We start from the raw sequence: 15921 nt of genomic DNA, 5'->3' as shown, positions 1-15921 counted from the left end.
GGCCACATAGAATCGCTACAAATCAGAGCCCAGGAACTAGCATTTTAATCACATTCACAAGTGATTCTTATGAATACTAATGTTTCAGAGCCACAAAAGTAGTCCCCAGATCCTCACAGCTCCAAGCGTGATTGCTGGACCAGTACTAGCAGCATGTTAGAAAACAAGGAATTCTTATGCCCAAATCCTGAATGACTGAATCAGAATTTGCATTTTAATGAAATCCCTGGGTAACTTGTATTCACATTTCTGTGCATACAGAGAAGTGATCAGAGCAGTGTTTCCTCTGCACATCATGGCAGGCGTAGAAAACAAAAGCAAATGTTTGGCATTTACCTCATATAGAAAGAACCCCAGCTGTGGCATCAGGGGCTCAGTCTGCCCCAGACCCCAACCTGGCCACCCAAAGCTGAGGAGATTGGTATCTCAGGCACACCTGGGCCTAGTACACTGGCTGAGAAGGTCTACTTAAAGAACACCCAACCCTTCTAAGTTTCTTCATAAGCATAACTCCATAAATATTGTTTATCATTTCTTTTCCTGCTTACTAAGAGTCAGAAAGGCTACTTCCCAACTAGATCTTAGAAATCTTCATGCAGTGGGAGAACACAGACTTGTCTTTAAGCTGTAGGTGGACTCTTTGAGAAACGTAGAGAGAAAAGTTGTGCCTCTTATTCAAAAGCATCATTTGCTATGGCCTAAGAAATACTAGGAAGAAAGCCTTCTTTCCTTTGAAGAATGCTCCTTTCTTTTAGTCCACAGCTCTGAGGATGGAGGATCAGCAACACGCAAGGCGGCATCCTCTCTCCTGAAGACTGTGCCAAGAAGATTGTGATTCTGTTTAATCCTTCCTCAGCAAAATCTGCCAGTTTATAAACTGGACAGGTGTCCCTTCTCTTAGCCAGCCCCTGAGAATAGGATGACAGTTGGGACGAGAGGAATGGAATACCTTCAGAAACACTTCCTGGTGAGACCATCTGATCAAAATGACCAAGTGTCAGGACACAACCATCTGACTTTGCAGAGCTCCCGGCTACATGGGAACACCATTGTTTCCGGCCACCCCACCCCCCATCAGGAAAATGTGGAACATCTTTAAAGCTCAAAATAGTGAGCTCTTACTTTGAAGCAAATAGGACAAGGCCTACCCCTCAATGAAGGATTGTCATAGCCTAAGCGAATACAATTGAGAAAGAAGTGGGGGGAAACTATTGCTACCAAAACAACTCACTTTTTTTTTCCCTCTTTCCTCCTTGCCTGCAAATCTGTGTCTAATTCTCTCCACTATGCTTCTCCCAGTCAGAGCATAGACAAAGTAGCACACATTTTAGCTGGTTTGATGTGGGGCTATCCCTCCTCTGTCCTGAGGCTATACCTCCATCAAGTCTCAACTGGCTAACTGATTGTCCTCCCTTCGTACCCCAACTATCGAAGCTCCTCTGCATTTGTGGTAGAAAGGACACTGACCAGAGCGTGCTGTCAGTTGCCACCTGGTTGACTTTCATGGAACTCCTCCCTTGATCCAGATCCAGAGGCAAGCAGGCCTTTCTCTGGCTCTGACCAGGAAGATCAGAGAGCCACTGGCTGTTCACCCAGAGTAGCCATGATGTCTAAGAAACAAATAGGTTTTTCTTTAAGTTGGTAGCAAGAACAGTTGGTTAAAAAAATCTTCCATCCCTGATCATCCGATTACGAAGTGCTGAAAACATAAGATTGGGGACAGCTGAGGGCTTGAGTGTCCCGGCCCTGGGAGCATCGCTGTTGTACAGCCATTTCAAACACAGAACACTGAGCCGTCTTTCTGACTCCTGGTCCAGGATGAAGAACAAGCTGTGGTACTTTGAATTTGGCACCTCGGAGACCTTCGCAGCCACCTGCAAGAAACTCCACGACCACATAGAGTTGGAGGTGAGTTCCCAAAAGCTTGCTGGACCTTGGTTCTGGTCCTGGACTGTCACATACCCTCAGAACATGTCCCCTAGGTTCATGGTGGTCCCAAGTGTAATCCTTCATACCTCCATCCTGTTCCCAACATGTCTATAGCCTCACTCCCAGTAGGCTCTAATCACGGGGTTTGCCTTTCCGGCCTGACCAGGGAGTTCTGGGGTCTAAGACCTAGAGGCCCAGTGGACTCAGGACTGCCGTCCTTTCCTGCCCTCAGCCCTCTCCCCAACATCACCTTTAACTTCTTTTTTTTCAAGAAATGAAGACAGGTGCTACCCATTCAGGGAAAGAAGCTGCTATGGGGGTAGAGGCAATGTGCCAAGCCTGGTTAAAGTCTGGGAACTGAAGACCGCAGGGCTGAGAGGTCTGCGGTTGAGGCCAGAGGTGACCAGACATCATCAGCTCACCTGCCTCAACTTTCAAGGAGCCAACTCAGGCACTCAGGGCCAGCTTCCCAACCTGCACAGTCACTCAGAAGTTTCCTCGTTTAATGCTCTTCTGTGATTTTCTTTTAAAATTTTTGATAATTTTTTTTTTAGCAAAGGGCCCTATATTTGCATTTTGAACCCTCAAATTACATAGCTGATCCAGTTGGTGCACTTGCATTTTAACTCTCCAGGCACTTGCAGCAGCCTGCCTCAGACATAGCCTGTGGGCTTCACTTACTGGTTGATAAGCTGCCCACTTCTCATTCCCCACCCTGCTTCTGCTGGGCTGCTCTCCTGAGGTCTTCCCACTTCTAAGAAAAGATTTGCCCTGCAAGCCCAAACTTCTATGCACACCTGCTGTCTCTGCTCTGCGGGACCTCAGGCCCTTGGGGCCCCTTGCCCATTGTTCTCAGTTACCGACCCCCATACCCCTTCCCAGGGAATTCAGGCCAATGGTCTTGTTTTTACTTGAGAAAAACAAGTGAAAGACAGGCAGAGTTGGGCCGGGATGGGCTCTTGCTGGGCCACCAGCTTTGTCCCTGAGCTTGCAGCAGCGGTCAAGTGGGGCCCGGGCATCCCTTGGAGGAGGAGCATTTGGCCTGAAGCAGTGTGGGAAAGCCCCACCACTCCCTGCCGAAGGGAGCCTGCGCTCACGGGGAGTTTTCACAATCAAACCACAAAGCCAGAGATTCTGTGCTTCTCTTTGACTCATCTGCCTGCCTCTCCCCAGCGGTTGCTGGGTTACCAACCCCAGGGTGGGAGGAGCCAACCCAGCTAATCCCCTAAACTTCTAGTCTGCTCAGTCAGAGGGCAGAGAGGCCCAGGAGTGGGGGGCACATGTCCCCAGGTGGTACCACCTCCACCTGGGAAAGTATGAGAAGCCTGCCTTCCTCTATGGACACGTAAATCCATGGCCAGAAGCCCTACAGCAAAGGGGGAGGGGGCTGGACTGGGCTGGAAACTGGACGTGGCTGGAGCTCTGTGTGCATTTTTCCTGTTGGCATGATCATCTGGGGTGTCTTTAAATATACCCCAAGTGAGGGACAGCCCTGGCCTAACCACTGCCAGCTGCAGACACACAGCGACTGCTTGTTCTCCCTGCAGCTGGCCTTGAAACTGTGCCCAGAATAGAGCAGCTCAGCTCCCCTGCCTCGGCAGGCCCCGCCCTCCCAGCTCCCAGCTCCCAACTCCCAGCTTCCAGCCCACAGCATCATGGGCCCCTCTGAGTCCAGTGCACAGCGGCTGGTCCTCAATTGCAGAGGGGGCTGGTGGCCTCTGGAGGAGGTGGGAGTGTTCACACCGTGGGTTGTTGGGGGCTTTCAGCAGCACTTCTTGTTTTCCTTAGCTCCCCATCGAGAGTCTTTTTAGTATTTATTCCTGAGGCTAAGGATGGGGGGCGGTGGTGCATCTGACAGGCAGCTTCTGTGCTGACAGCCTGCAGGATTGTGGCAGGCATCCTTTTGTATCCAGGGAGCGGAGGGGAGACGGTCCTGGGTCTTATGATACGGAAGAGACCAGAGAGACAGTGGGGGAGGAATGTGAGTAACAGATGTTAGGAGGCTGTGGGGCAGCCCAGGTAGATGTGAGTGCATCAGGGGCCTGGGGAATAACAATAACAGAAAGGTATGTTAAGTGACCTTCTCCAAGTGGCGGCTGCACACAACAACCCAGGCCTGGGAGGACCAGCATGCTCATCAGTTCAAGGTCAGCGAGCCTGAGAATAAGCCCACACAGGTATTTATACTGTGTCACCATTTCCAAAGCCCCACCACAGCCTTTATTGCAGAGTCACACAACAACCAGTGAGCTAAGTAGGCCCAGTATTCTTATCCCCACATCAGAGAAAGCAAGCTAAGGCACAGAGGGTTAGAAAGATAAACAGAAGGGAGAGGGAAGTAACAAGGGAAGAGGAGAAAATCACAGACTCTGACTGCCTACTGTGGAGTGTCCTCATTTGATACCATCACCCAGCGAGGCAAGTATGATCACATTTTTTTTAATGTGGAAACTGAGGCTCAGATACACTAAGTAACTTCACCACAGTTTCATTGCTGGAAACTTGTAAGAGTCTAGGCCTTCCTAGTCCTCCTGGAAAGGAGTTTAACTTGGAACTCAATAAACAGATTGACCTAACAAGTGCTAGGAGCTTGGTGAATTTTTCAGCGCAGATACACGGTTTCTTCCTCCTTTGTAGAATGTAGGACTGCTCGCTTCTTTCTCAGCTGTGGCAGCTGGGCAGGGCTGCTGGGAAATGCTTTAGGAGAACAGAGGGCACAGTCCCACTGCTTGCTCATTTGAGGAAGGAGGGGGTTCGGGCTGGACAGGAGGAGTCAGAGAGGAAACCCGCCTTAAAGTTTACCAAAGGTCTTCCCATGCAGCATTTCATTTTGATCCACAGAGCATGCAGGGAAGACACAAATATCCTGACTTTCTGGGTGAGGAAACTGAGGCTGAGAGGTCCAGCAACTCGTGGAAGGGTACAAAAGTTAGCAGTTCAGGAGAACAGATTAGAAAGTCTGTTTCATTCCATGTCTCTGTGTCACCTCAGTAACACTTGGATGGTGAAACTTAAAGCTAAAATGAGTTTTATGCAGAAGTTCTGCACTGAAAGCCTCTCGCAAGGAATACAGCCTGTTTTTCAGAGACTTGTAGCTTATTGGAAACTAGGAGAATTTGGTCCCTTCTCTGAAATAAAGTTTACAGCCCAGTTGACAGAACAAACATGAGCTGGTTAATATAATACTCACTTAACTAGTGCTAAGAAAACTTGATCCTGAGATCTTGAGGACCCACGTGAGCAATCACCCTGGACACTGTTTTGGGGTCAGAGACTAAGGCCAGAGAAAAGATGATTGCAGATCTACTGGTCACCTGCAGACACTTGGTCAAGGCTGGGGTAAGGGCGGAGGGGGTGGGGTTGCTCAGTGAAAGGGGCTTGGCCTGGACAGGCATCAGCCCTCTTCATAGAACTGTTGTCTGGGCTTCAGTGTTCTCATCTATAAAATGGGGAAAGGGGTTAGTCTACTTCCCAAGGCTATTGATTAATGTTTTCAGGTTTTTTTTTTTTTTTTTTTTTGAGTAACTGGCAATGGTGCCAAGTGCCTCACTGAATCCACAGAGCAGCCCCAAGTGGCAGGTGTCACATCCCCTTTCCAGAGATGGGGATAGAAAAAAAACAGAAGAAGCTCACCTGAGGTGCACAACTCTGAGTGGTCAGGTCAGGCTTCAAATTCAGATTTGCCCAAAACCCAGGAGTTTCAGGGCAGTCCTGGCACATCATTCTAGAGCAGAGATTCTCACCAGTATGAGGTATATCTATCTGATCTTCTCTTTAGTCATACAGTTTATTTTAATATTTTGGGTAACACTGAAAGCAAACAGGAGACTTTTACATTTATCAAAAAGCAAAGAAAAAAAAAATTGCGGATGCATGCGCTAAATGCTTCCTCTGCGAACACACAAAGCAAGCTGTGAGACTGAGTACCCTTCCTGGGAAATGGGTGCTCTTCATTCGGTTGTTGTTGTTCAGGCTTATTAAGTCACATTCGACTCTCTGTGACCCATGGACTACAGCCCTCCAGGCTCCTCTGTCCATGGAGTTTTTCCAGGCAAGAATACTGGAGTGGGTTGCCATTTCCTTCTCCGGGATCTTCCCGGACCAGGGATCAAACCCGCGTCTCCAGCATCGGCAGGCAGATTCTTAACCACTGAGCCAATTGGAGTTGCCTCTAATTAAGAAGCCAGCCTGTCACCCACATAGTTGTCATCAGCCCTGGTGGAACAAAAGCAGTCTCTTAGGGTCTCCAAGTCTCTGACTTCCCTTCCCTTCCAAAGCTGCCCTTGATGTTTATTCTGATCTGATTGTACCAGAATAAAGGGGTGGGGAAGGGGAAGAAAGAACACAGTGAATCACCTCCCCCACCCCAGGCCCAAAAGAGGCTTGCACAGGTTTTGAGTTAGTTATGATTAGGTGGAACAAACCAGGCAGGCACTGACTTGAGCACTTATTTTACATGCTGTGGAAATTTTACTGGTTAAAAATAAGAACTTCCAAAATTCCTTGATATCATATCTACTTTTAAACAATGTTCACAAGGGAATGCTAGCCAGCTTCCCTAATATGAACCTCTGCCTGGGGAAAAGTGAGTCCAAATGTGGAGGCTGCTTCAAAAAAAAAAAATCTGTTACCCAGTGTATTTTGGGAATCTCTGCACATCAATTTTCCCCTTTTAATTGAGGATTTTTTTTTTAATACAACAAAGTTTTGAGAACAGTATATCAGATATTCCCATTTCTCCCTCACTTAGAATTGATATTTGTCACTATTTTGTTTTATTCCCTTCAAGTATCTTTTTAACCAAAGAAATAAAAATTTATGGATGGAACTGAGTTCCCCACAACTGTTTTGTGCTCTGCAGCTTGCCTTTTTCACTCACCATTAATTCTCAAGATCTCTCCATGGTGATATTGCTGGGACCAGTTCATTACTTTTACCTACTCTATACCCAGGAATAGCACCCCCCCACCCCCCCCGTGATGGGAGTAGGAGCAGAAATGGGAACCCTCAGACCCTCTCGGGGGACATGAGTGAACCACTTTGGAGAGCAGTCTGACAACAAACACTGAACTGAAAATTATCTTTTAGGACGAATGACCCAGCAGGTTCTTCACATCCTAGACCTGGAGAGTCCTGCACATGAGTTCACGGGGTGATGGGCACAGAGATGCAGTGCAGTACTTTATTATTCCAACAGAATGGAACCAACTCCAGAGACCATATTATTCTAATACTTCAAAGAGATAGAGTGAAAGTACTAAAGGCCACTGAATTATATACTTTAAAATGGCTAATTTTGTGTCAGGTGAATTTCATCTTAATTTTTTTCAACGTGACGCCATATCATGAAATGGGCCCTGTCTATGAGAATCCTAAACTCTAAAACTAACCTTTAGCACAACTATGTGTATGTAAAGAAGCAGAATAAATAATGAATCAGATTACTTTAAGATTGAGCAGATATCTTTACCTACTCCAATCCAGCCAGGTGTCATTTTTTCAGAAGAGAGAAATCAAGGACTTTACAGGTTGAGTTGGTTGGCCAACTTCACCTAGCTAGTAAATGGCAAAAGAGAGCCCATGGTTGCCTTGATATCCACTGGCAATGGATATCCTCTAAATTAGAGGATAGATCTTCAAGCACCTTTTCTGGCATCATCTATATATACCTTCTCAGCTTGGGCAAGTGGAGGCTCCCAGAGCTTGGAGTAATGAGGTAGGAACTAGCCAAAAGTTCAGCTCATCAACCCAGCCACAGTGATTCCAAGGGAGATGAAATGAAAACATATTCATGGGGAAGGGAAAGATTTATGGAGAAGAGTGTCATGGGAGATTTTGAGATCTCAGAAAACAGAAGGTGGCAACCTGATCATGCACCAAACCTTCAAGTCAGAGGCTGGAATGGACACAGAGAGACATCCTCTCCCATTTGTGGAGTACATTCTCTTCTTCCATCAAGTCCAGGGGTTCCATCTTTCCAGGAGCATCCTCACCGTGAGACCACCCAAGGCCGCTCTTGCCACTTCAGATTTCTTCTTCCCTATCCTTCAGTTCTCACTGCTCCAGGTACCCAAGCCTCAGTTTCTGCCTGCTCCCTCTTACTACAGGTGCTAAATTCTTTTGATTAGAAAAGTAATCCAAATCTGTGCAACCCTGTGGACTTTAACCTGCCAGGCTCCTCTGTCCATGGAATTCTGTAGGCAAGGATACTGGAATGGGTTGCCATTTCCTTCTCCAGGGGGACTTCCTGACCCAGGGATCGAACCTGGGTCTCCTGCATTGCAGGCAGATTCTTTACTGTCTGAATCACCAGGGAAGGCCCAAATCCATGGTAGAACATGTTAAACCATATAGAGGTGAAAAGGAAAAGTAACCCACAATCTCAGCAATCAGGGATCAGTGCTGTTCTAACGTTGGCCTTGTTTCAATCCTGTAATAATGTCAGCCCTTGTATTTTTAAGAGCAGGCCTCTGGAGGACCTCTTTGACTCTTTGATTGCCTTAATCTTTATCCATTTTTAAACACAGCTCCATCCTTTCTCTCTTCCTCTTTCAGTCATGCACTGACTACAAGTTTCCTTCACAGATCCTCAAAATCTTTCAGCCTACCAAGAAGAAATTGGCAATTTTCTCTTTAAAAATCCCATTGCTTGCTTACAGTTTGACACATAACTTTTTCTCTTAAATGACCCTCTTTTTTATTCCCTACACATGCATACCCCGTATTTCACTTCAAGCCTCCATTCATCCACGTGCTTTTATTTTCTTATTCTTTCCCATTTCCTTTGTCTTTGTGAATTGCTTTGATTTTCTTTGTCTTCAGATTCCTGGCTTCATATACTTTGTGTCTCCCAAGTACTTTGGAATAACTTTTAGGGGTGAATTCTCATGCCTACAATTTCACAAAGCAGATGGTGGGGGAGGGGTATATGCAGCACAGTGGATAGACCTGAGGGTGTCTCAGGGGACCTAGCTTGGGATCTCATGCATGACTCAGTATGTTGGACTAGAAGGACCTCCACTCAGGTTCCTGAGAGACCTCAAGGCTAACCTCTGCCCCAGCAAGCTTAACTTTTCTACTCACCAAGGTCCCCTAGTGAAAGAATAACTTTCCCCAAGCTATGTCTACAAACAAATGCATCTTTTAAATAATAACAACCTGTGAGGCCCTGTCCGTGGGAAATGTGTTATTTCTCTTAGACTTTTTAGAACATTGAAAAGAACTCATGATCTTCATCTCCACACTCAGGACATTCGGGGAGCTTGGGTGAAAAGCATTCAATCTTTTCCAGCTTCTACCACTCGGTTATGAAACAGAATATTACATACACATACGTCTCCTTGGCTTTAGTAGACTAGTCTTTGGTTATCTGTCTTAGTGAGGTCATAAACATGCTGATCCTAGTGTTCTACAGAAGAGGAATGAAGAAAAGAGAAGAAATGACTCAGGAAGGATATATAATCTAACAAAGGACCAGTTAAATACTGTGTACACATACACATTACATGTCAAGTCCATTGGAATCCACAAATTAATAGCAGCAGCCACTTACTAAGCACTCACCTTGCAACAAGCTCTGTATCCTGGCACTTCCTACACTGACTTGTTTAATCCTCATAACAACTCTGCATGATGTGCATTATATACACAAGGAAACTAAGTCTCCTTAAGATAAGTACTCCAAGATCAGATGAGTTCCAAGCCCATGTGCCCCAAGCACAGCACTCCTTGTAGAATCTCCCTCTACTTTCCCCCTCAGGTATATATCAGCTGAGTTGGTGATATGGCTCCCCTTCAGGACTTGGCCAATCTATTAGGCAGTTGGCTGTCTGGGGCAAAGACTCGTCTTATTCACCCTATATCCCCAATGCCTGAAATGAAATCATTGCTCTCTAGTTATTGATTGCACAATTTGAACCAAAGTGTGAAAAAAACCCCATAACGAATGTGAACACTAACAGAAATTACTACTTGACCAGACTCAAGTGATACCTTTGTGTAGGATGTCACCAAAGTAAAAGGGACCCACCTTGCTCCGTCTATAAGACAGAATGGGCTTGCAGCCTGGCACTCAGGCCTTCTTCTAACCGTCGGGTGAGTGGGAAGACCTCCCACGCCCATCTCTGAGCTGTTGCTGGGACCTTTGAAAGTAACTGAGGGTCTGGGACAACTGTGAACCCAGGACAGGAAATGCCAGAGTTCTCCCACCTCTTTCCCACCAAGGAGAGTGAAGACAGTGAGTGGGCAGAGCCCATATGGCAGCAAGGGTGCAGAGCAGTGAGGGGGTCAGAGGAAGTGACTGCAAAAGGCAGAAGAAGGCATCTCTACCCTGAGCCCACTCTGGTGGCCCAGAAGTCTACCTGGTCCCTGTGGTCATCAGCCCTGTTCTCTCTGCAGGCAAATCTGGCCCTTCAGAAAGCCCCATCCACCCCAGGTTGGTCTGAGCACCCCAGACAGACCGCAGACCTATTAAACTGCATCCAGAGCAAGAATACCTCAACACACTAGGTTGTTTTTTCTTTTTTTTTTAACTTGGGGAGGGTGGAGCAGTGGATAGGAAATGGCTTTGCCCCCTATCCAAATCTGAGGCAACCCACCACTGTGAGCTCTGAGAAACAGCAGTTTTGTTTTGGAAACTGGCACCCAGGGCAGGCTTGCTCCTGGAAATGAATTTGGTTCTCCCCTCAGCTGCAGTGCTCTACTTCCAGCCTCACTGCCAACACCCCCTTCCAGCTGCCCCTCTCAAAGGCACCATTGTGCCTGCCTGGCACAGCAACAGAGGAGGGCTGAAGAGGAAGCAAACATTTTCTGCCCATGGGATGTTCTTAAGCAGGTTGTGTGTACATGGCTTCAATGCTGCATTCCTGGAGCCCACACAGACCCGCCAAAACACCATCATCCCTGTCACAGATGGCAGGCACTTTCCAGTCTAACTGGCCCGCCACCGCTCCCTGTCAGAGAAGGCAGGGCAGGCAGCTAGATGGACACGGGCAGCGATAGGGGGACCATGATGCCACTTTTTCAGCACAGCATTGTAGCCTGCCAAAGCGAGGCTGAGCAGAGACTGAATCTCTGAACTGGAAAGGGATTTGGTCCCATGTACCACTCAACAAAAAGATTCATTCTGGCACATTCTGATAAGTACACATCTAGCCTTTTCCTGAATACTCCAGGGAAAGGAAGCTTACTACTTTGCCAGAAACCTGTCCATTGCTGGGAATCTCTTTCAGAAAGTTTTCTTCCTGATGTTGAACAAGGATGTATGTCCCTTTCATTGCCATATCCTTCCCTTGTCAGCCCTCAGCACAGTTCTTGGAACAAAATAGGTGCACAATAAGTGTTTGTGGGATGCATGACTGAATTCCCCATCCTTTGGGCCTATTCCACCCTCTGGGAGCACACTGAACATACCTTCCTGCTCCTCCACATGACTGCCCTTCATAGGGGTGCAATCTGTCTTCCATGTCCTCTCCTATTGATCTTCACTGAGCTAAATATCCCCAGTTCCTTTCATGGCTCGATGTATAAATCCCTGACTATCTTGACCTGTCTTCTCGTGATAGAGTCCATTTTTTCCAATCTCCTTAAAATGAAGAATCAAATCCCTTATATTTTATATATCCTTATATCCCAAAAGTAGTCTCATAGGTGACAAAGCATGAAATTAACAAGCCTCAGGTACATGCTCCATAAGCTAGACTGTCTTTTTGATCTCGTCATTTGCATCTTCTGCAGGAAACCTGTAGGTTCATGAAGCCCACCACAAACCTGATTAAAATGGGAAACGTCACTGAGTGAGTGTTTCCTCATCTGTGGAAAAAAAAAAAAAAAGATACAAATACCAACCTTGCAGGGCTCTAAGGATTAGACATAAAATATATGAAGTGCCTGGTTCATAACAGTTACTCAATAAATGATAATCTATTAATATTATCACATAACATGTATATATTAGTATCTAACTGCCCACAACAGACATTAGGTTCTAAAATGAATAAAATAAATAAATAAAAATAAAATCAAACAGTGCCTCTGATTGCAGGGGAAGCCACTCCAGCTACATGCCAGGCCAGATTTTTTTTTAATATAGATATTACTGGACTGTCTTTCTAGTAACATTGTCACTACTCATCAACACCACTCAATTTCTTTCCTTTTCTTCTCTCAGGATCCACATCAGATTATGGACACTAAAAACATTCTCTCTAGTTCTTCTCTAGGGGAAAAAGACAGCATTGTTGCCCTGACTGCTTTTCTTTCACTCTCAATAAATTTCTCTGTTCTGGCCATAGGCCCTATAGATATGCAGATATCTACTGCATTCTCAGTGGTGTGCTGAGGCCAGCTTGCCTACTGGCACATCTCTTCTTAGCTCTGCCTTTAGGGATGTCTTGTTGGTACCTTCAAATTGGCCACTGTGGGAGAATTTACACCATGTAACACCACGATCACAGCTTTTTTTTTATCCTGGAGATCCTGTTAAACATTTAGCAGCATACCACTGCCTCTAGCACTGACCTGCTAGAGGTCCCTTGAGGACCCATTTCCACTCCTTCCCCAGGGTCTAGCACTGAATAAGTAGGGCCCCATCATTCTTGTCTTCTGTCTCTTAACTCTCTCAGATACATCGTGTGCCATGTTTCCTATTCTTACTACTAGCTGTTAGATATAGGTTTCCCTTAGCTGTGATCAGAGGACCACTTCTTGAAGTCTTGGATTAACCTTCCATATTTCTCCCGAATATGAATACTCAATCCACTTTCATTGGTCAATATATTCATCCTGGGAAGTTATAGAAACTCATCTAGAAGGAAAGACTTTGCCCGGTTTCTTTAACACCTTGGTTTTCATTTGGGGATCTCTCCACAAATGAATTCTTCCAGTTTAAAAAAGTTATATTGGACTTCGGAAATGGGTGATACACGCCAGAACTGTGGAGAACACAGAGCCATGTAGCATATGGTCCTTTCCCTCTGGGAGCTTAAAATCTCCTGGGGACAGGTACATATGCATGATGCATGGCAGAATATATATTCAATATACAACAGAAAAAGCAAGGAAAATTCAGAGAAGGGGAAGATCAATTTCTATCTAGAGCAGTTTCCTCTATAGGGAAGGCCTCATAGTGGAGTTAGTTTTTGAGCAGAAAGGGCAGGATTTTAACAGGCATAAAAGAGCTTCGTGGCAGTTCAGACAGTGAGTACAACAGAAAAAGCAAGTAGGCCCAGCTCTGTGACCTACATATGTGGCCCTAGTTAAGCCCTAGCTCTTGCAAGAGACAGCTGTGTGATCTAGGAAAGTTACTTACCAACTCTAGGGCTAATTGTTCTCATCATGGTGATAAGATATTAACAAACTGAATGTTCCATCCGGCTTTGCCATTCTAAGATTCTGTGCTTTGGCCCTCTTTCAGCTGCTAAAATTCATCTTTACAAAGTCACTCCTGACCCCTTAGTTGCCAGACTAGATGACCAAAGGTCTGATTACAGATCTGCTCACTCTTGATTAGCTATGTGACATTGGACCATTCCTTTTACCCCCTTAACCTCCCTTTTTCTCATCTATAAAATGAGGTAATTAGACTGAATGATCTTTCAAGACACTTCAGATTTTTGATTCCATGAGAACACAGATGCAGAGACAAGAGAGAGAAAGAGGTCCTTTTATGGCATTTGTAGAGACTTGGATGAAGAGGACAGAAAGGGTGCTAGGGTGTCCTCAAGGATATCCTACCACTAAGGGACCGTGATAATGGGTCCAGACAAGGAGTGTCATCCACTGACTGTGCTGTGCTAAGTCGCTTCAGCCGTGTCCGACTCTGCCACCCTATGCACTGTAGCCCGCCAGGCTCCTCTGTCCATGGGATTCTCCAAGCAAGAATACTGGAGTGGGTTGCCATGCCCTCCTCTACCCACTGATCAAGAACTCTACAGCGAAAGATTCAGGCTGACAACACCTAAACCCACTAACCAACACGAACATCACCAAAAAATGAGACAAGCAAATTATGTGCCTGTTAATGAGATGCAATAGTAGATACACTGATAGAGTAGTCTTGCTAAAACGTCCATCCTGAATTTGACCAGCCCTGCCGATAGGCTGGAATATGTTTAAAAGATACCTCAGAGGTGCAGTAAGCAAAATCCAATATCTGGAAACGCTACATAGCCTTCTGTCTCAAAGAGTGGCCCACCACCCCCAGCATCATTTTCAGCAGGGGGCACGTAGAAATGCAGCCTCAGGCCGCCTCAGACGTCCTGAATCAAAATCTGCATTGAAACCATCCTGAAGTGATTTGTATGCACGTTGAAGTTTGAGAAGCACTGCTCTATGAGCCAAATGACCCATTTCCCCCCATAAATATTACAAGGCAAGAAAAAAAAAAAAAAGAACAAGGAATTTATAGATCAGAAGAAACCTAAAAGACATATCAGCCAAGTTCAACCTGTAGACCTTTCAGACAAACCAGTTATTTTTTTAAATGAGACTCTTGAGGAAATTTGAACAATTACTGGATATTTATCAGTATTAAAGAATTATTGTTACATTTTAAAAGTGGTCAGAGAATTGGGGTAATTCCTTTTTAAGAGTCTTATCATTTAAAGATACATAAAGAATCTGCCTGCAATGCAGGAGACCTGGGTTCAATCCCTGGGTCAGGAAGATCCCTTGGAGAAGGGAATAGCAACCCACTCCAGTATTCTTGCCTGGAGAATTCCATGGACAGAGGAGCCTGACAGGCCACAGTCCATGGGGTCTCAAAGAGTTGGACGTGACTGAGCAGTTTACTTTTAGACGTATTTGTAGATGAAATGATAGAATATCAGAGATTTGCTATAAAATAACAGTTCAACATGGTGGTGGGGAAAATGAACTGAGTTAGAGTTCAAAAAAGATTAGCCATGAGTTGCTAACTGCTGAAGCTGAGATTTGGGATTCATGGGATTTATTATTTTATCATCCTGTATATTTGAAAATATCCCTAATAAAAATCTGTTTGTTTTCTTTAAAGTCCAAGAAGGAGTCATCAAAGATGAGAAAGTCCATCAAGAGAAGGCAGTGGCAGGGGAACCCAAGACAGAAAATGTCAAGCAGAAAGGGGACAAATGCCCCCAGAGCCACGGGGGGTGGGGGTTGTTCCACCTTACAATCCGCCTGGAAGAGGTCTTTCCAGACAGCAGACACTGCCAGATGGCAGGGAGGATGAACCCAAACAATCTGAGTTCTGAACTGGAGAAAATCAGTGCTATCGGTGGCACCCTGAATCGAGGTTAGAAGACGAGAGAATTTCCTAGTTGCTAAAAACTGAAACAGGTCATCAAATAAATTATGGGATCTCCTTCTCTAAGGACCTTCAAAAATAAGATCCACAAGGCTAAAATGGAGGCGGCCTCATTCCCCATCCGGCGCCTTTTTCAGGTCACCGAGGCCGCCAGGCACCCGGGGCGCGGAAAAGCCCACAGCCCAGGCAGGGAAGCACCGCTGCCCTCTCTCACGTCCTCGGCTCTGTCCCTCTCAGGCAGCACGGCCAACTTGGCAGGTCCTAGCTCTGCCCATAATTATGAGGATTTTAGGAATCGCCGAGATGGGTGGAAGGGGATGGGGGGATGGGAATGAATAGGACTATCCACTGACTCTCCACCATCCCTCGGCTCAGAAACTAGAACTTCAGATTGTCTTCGCCGGGGTCACGAAGGTTGAACTCGCCGACAGCTGCGGGCCGGCACAGGAGGGCCTGGAGCCGGCGGGTGCGGGCGGCTCCGGGCCCGCGCTCCGGCAGATTGCTGAACGTCTTCCAGGCGGCCAGGAGCCGGGCTGGGCCGGGATGTAACCACCCACCCCACGCGCCGGCAGCGCCGCTGCCTCAGACCCGCGTCCGGCACCTCACCGCCCTCGCCGGCTGGGAGCACGGCTCGGGGCGTGTGCGTGCATGCTGCCGGAGGGCTGGGGACCAGAACTGTCTCAGTTTCAACCCATACCTGGCTATAACTA

At 46.3% G+C, this 15921-nt stretch overlaps 1 protein-coding gene across 3 annotated transcripts in view; it reads left to right on the top strand.

Moving 5' to 3' along the window:
* Positions 1–15921, top strand: part of DGKG (diacylglycerol kinase gamma) — a 218151-nt gene that overhangs the window by 154317 nt on the left and 47913 nt on the right. For all 3 annotated transcript variants that reach the window (XM_043874877.1, XM_043874876.1, XM_043874875.1), the window contains one exon: positions 1818–1908. In XM_043874877.1, the coding sequence (XP_043730812.1) occupies positions 1818–1908 (91 nt within the window). The remainder of the gene's footprint in view (positions 1–1817; positions 1909–15921) is intronic.

The sequence above is a fragment of the Cervus elaphus genome, chromosome 19 (genome assembly GCF_910594005.1).
Source record: "Cervus elaphus chromosome 19, mCerEla1.1, whole genome shotgun sequence".
Classification (NCBI taxonomy): Eukaryota; Metazoa; Chordata; class Mammalia; order Artiodactyla; family Cervidae; genus Cervus; species Cervus elaphus.
This window is presented reverse-complemented; position numbering and strand designations above follow the sequence as displayed.